General features: G+C 34.6%; 1 protein-coding gene across 1 annotated transcript in view; it reads left to right on the top strand.

The window, feature by feature from the left end:
* FCHO2 (FCH and mu domain containing endocytic adaptor 2) overlaps nucleotides 1-2,932 on the top strand; it is a 107,990-nt gene extending 105,058 nt beyond the window's left edge. The window contains exon 24 of the mRNA XM_045285227.1: nucleotides 569-2,932. Coding sequence (XP_045141162.1) covers nucleotides 569-591 — 23 coding nt within the window. The 3' untranslated portion in view covers nucleotides 592-2,932. The remainder of the gene's footprint in view (nucleotides 1-568) is intronic.
* The last annotated feature ends 243 nt before the right edge of the window (nucleotides 2,933-3,175 follow it).

The following is a 3,175-nucleotide window of genomic DNA, read 5'->3' as shown; positions in this document are numbered from 1 at the left end:
GACATTGGTCAATGTAAGACATGAAAATAATAATAATTTATAAATTATCAAGGGTTTGGGAGGGAGAGTGGGGGAGGGAGGGGGAAAATGAGCTGATACCAAGGCCTCAAGTAGAAAAAAAATGTTTTCAGGATGATGATGGCAACAAATGTACAAATGTGCTTGACATAATGGGTATATGTATGGATTGTGATAAGAGTTGTATGAGCCCCCAGTAAAATGATTTTTTTTAAAAGAGTTGTGCAATCATGACCACAATTTTAGGATATTTAATTTGTTTACATATTCGTTGCTAGTCAAATATTAATAGTGTATGTGGCCACTGTTGTCTAACAGTTAGTAGTAAACAAGGGTCAAGCAGTGGTACTGTAAAGGCGTGGAAGCTTTTTCTTTGACAGGAAGGAACATACCTGGAAGACAGAATGTCTGTGGTCAGAATAGCCGAACACCTGTGATCTGATTTTTAAGTATCATAAACAGCAGATGGGAACTGTAGCCACAATAAAAAATGTCCTCCTTTGAGTTCATTTGGAATTATAATTACAAAGGTCTGCTTGGTGTCTTTCAGGACGATACCTGGCTGCTTGCTGATGGACCTGGGGAAGGCGTTGGCACACAGAAGCAGTACATTCTGCATTATCTGTTCTTTGCAAACATTATTCTCCCTTGTACAATGTCTGTTCAGCACAGGTGTATTGAGAGCAAACTGCACATATTGCATTGCACTTTCAAAGTCAGTCATTGGAAGAAATAGCAGTGAGGTGATTTTCAGTGCTATACCTTATCAACTGCAATATTCAGGAAGCACATTTATTCTCACTTAATGAAGTCTTAATAGTGAAATTTAAACTAATCTTTATTGTCTATGTTGTGAAAGGGGTTGATGGTAGAAACATCAGGTCTCAAATTTCGAAAGAGCGACCCCCCCAAATAATTTCGCTTTCAATATTAGAGTCAGAGATAGCTTAAGTTTGATCTTAGAGGGAGAGATACAAGCAGAACATGAAGTTTTGTAAGTTTTGAATAATGTTCATTCAGAATACTCAATCAAATTGAGGAATGTGCCATAAATCATCAGCCAGGAGCCCTCATATGCAAAAAATTATCATTTGATTCTCATATTAAAATATTAATAAAGTGTAAATGGTGTTTTATATAATTTTTTAATCCTCAAGTGCAATGTGTTTTAAAATAAACTTGCAAAAGACAGCAGAGATACTTACTCCTGCAGTTAGTTAATGTTATAGAAGTTATGATTGTTTTGATGAATTAATGCTATAGAGTTAATTTATTTTTATATGGATTGCATAATGTGTGCCTTCTAAAACAATAACAAGCCCAGCACCGTGCCTGCCGTTTGTGTGGATGAGTGTGCCTCATGTGCTTTCTCAGCTGCGTGCTCCCTCAGAACCGGTGGTGAGCAAGCAGTTGGACAAGAGTTGCAATTTTAGTAAGTATCTTTGACTGCAGTTGGGAAGGAAATTCAAAGTAACTAAAGAAACAACTTATGCCTAAGATTTCCGGCTCTTTTCTGCAATGAAACATTGTAGCCACTTAGAAAACTATGCATAATGGTAGATATTTAAAGGGGGGAAATTGAACTTCAAATATTTGATCTATGTGAATTTTTAAACTGAAACTGAAACTGAAACACTATGATCGTCAATGGCAGTTGGTATTCACTCGGTGAAACGTTTCTGCAGCTGTTTCTCATTGCTAACGTACCTGATTGCAGTTTAGAGCCAGTGAGTTCTGATAACGGGGAGGAGTGCTGCCATTTGTTTTGTGTTCAGCATTTGGAAACGTTATCAATTTGCACAGTGTTGGGGTGCCACCTGTTAGAAATAGAGAACGTATTTGATGTGTTTTGGGAAAGCATTTTTAAACTACTAATGTCAAATAGTAAAAAAAAAAATCTAACTTTATAACAAATCCTGGTTAATTTCAGAAAGGAAATATTTTGTACAAACTTCTATGATTTACAAATGAAAATTTTATTTACAGTGATAAGTGTCAGTGCCCTTCATTTTGTGTAGTAGAAGTGATAAGTTGTGCTACATATGATTGATTATTTATACAAAACCACTAATAGTTCTGCAAAAAATAAAACCCCTTTCACTAAACATTCATATGTAAAATCTTAGTATACTAAATACAGCAGAAAATCTATCCCATAGCAATAAATAACACAATTTGTGCTTTTTAAAAACATATATTCAGTTTTAGCCCAATTCTAAATTTAGATTTGACTGAAGCAACACATAAGGCAATTTGCTAGCATGTTAATCATTACTGATAGCGAGCAAAACTAGAATTTCTAACACGTTGTCCTTTGTAAAATACCAGTTACTGTCATTTACTGGAAAGGTAACTGTAATCTGCTTTGCAATCAAACTGCTTTTATTGCGCAGTTAACATTGTATTACTGGAGTCCAGATAGTATACTCACCATGTTTGTTTTTAATCAAGTCTTTCCTACAAATGTACAAATTAGTGAAATGGTTAAACTTCTGCACTTTCTTAACCACAGTTTTTATACCAAGTGTTGATGCATAGATTTTTTTCTATTGGGTGCAGGTTACAAATTTGAAGCCATATAAGTTTATATTGATTGTTTTGCTTTGTTTTTCCTATAAAAAGAAATCCACTAATGGTGAAAAACAGACCAGTAGATTTTCAATGGGAGATGTATATAGCAAGCTGGTTCTTGCTTATGTATAGTGATACACTTTGTAGTTTCTCTTAACCACGAATTTGTAAACACAGAACTCTAACAATGTGAGTTTTTAAGGATTGTTATTTACTACTTTGGATTGTAATTAGAACATTGCAAATCTATCTTACAAAATTTTGTAAATATTTTTGATTTTTTCATAAAATGTAAATTTTACATCAAAGTTGTACCCTTAATAAACATGTAATATATAATTTAGCACTTGGTTTGTGTGTCTCTCTATCCCTGGGGAGGAAGTACTAGTCATGCCACAGATGCTAGGGCAGCACAGCCTGCCAAGAGAGGAACGGCAGGTGGAACTGTTCTTTTCAATGTCGACTGATTGTACCCGAAAACTGCAGTGGAAGATGATCCCCAAATACAGAAATTCCTTAAAAAGATTTTTTATATGTGTTTTAAGATATATTTAACTGGCTGTTATGCTTTCATGAAGACTCCTCC

This window comes from Echinops telfairi, unplaced genomic scaffold, assembly GCF_000313985.2.
Source record: "Echinops telfairi isolate 266 unplaced genomic scaffold, ASM31398v2 ScPeMD7_7469;HRSCAF=8507_1, whole genome shotgun sequence".
Classification (NCBI taxonomy): domain Eukaryota; kingdom Metazoa; phylum Chordata; class Mammalia; order Afrosoricida; family Tenrecidae; genus Echinops; species Echinops telfairi.
This window is presented reverse-complemented; position numbering and strand designations above follow the sequence as displayed.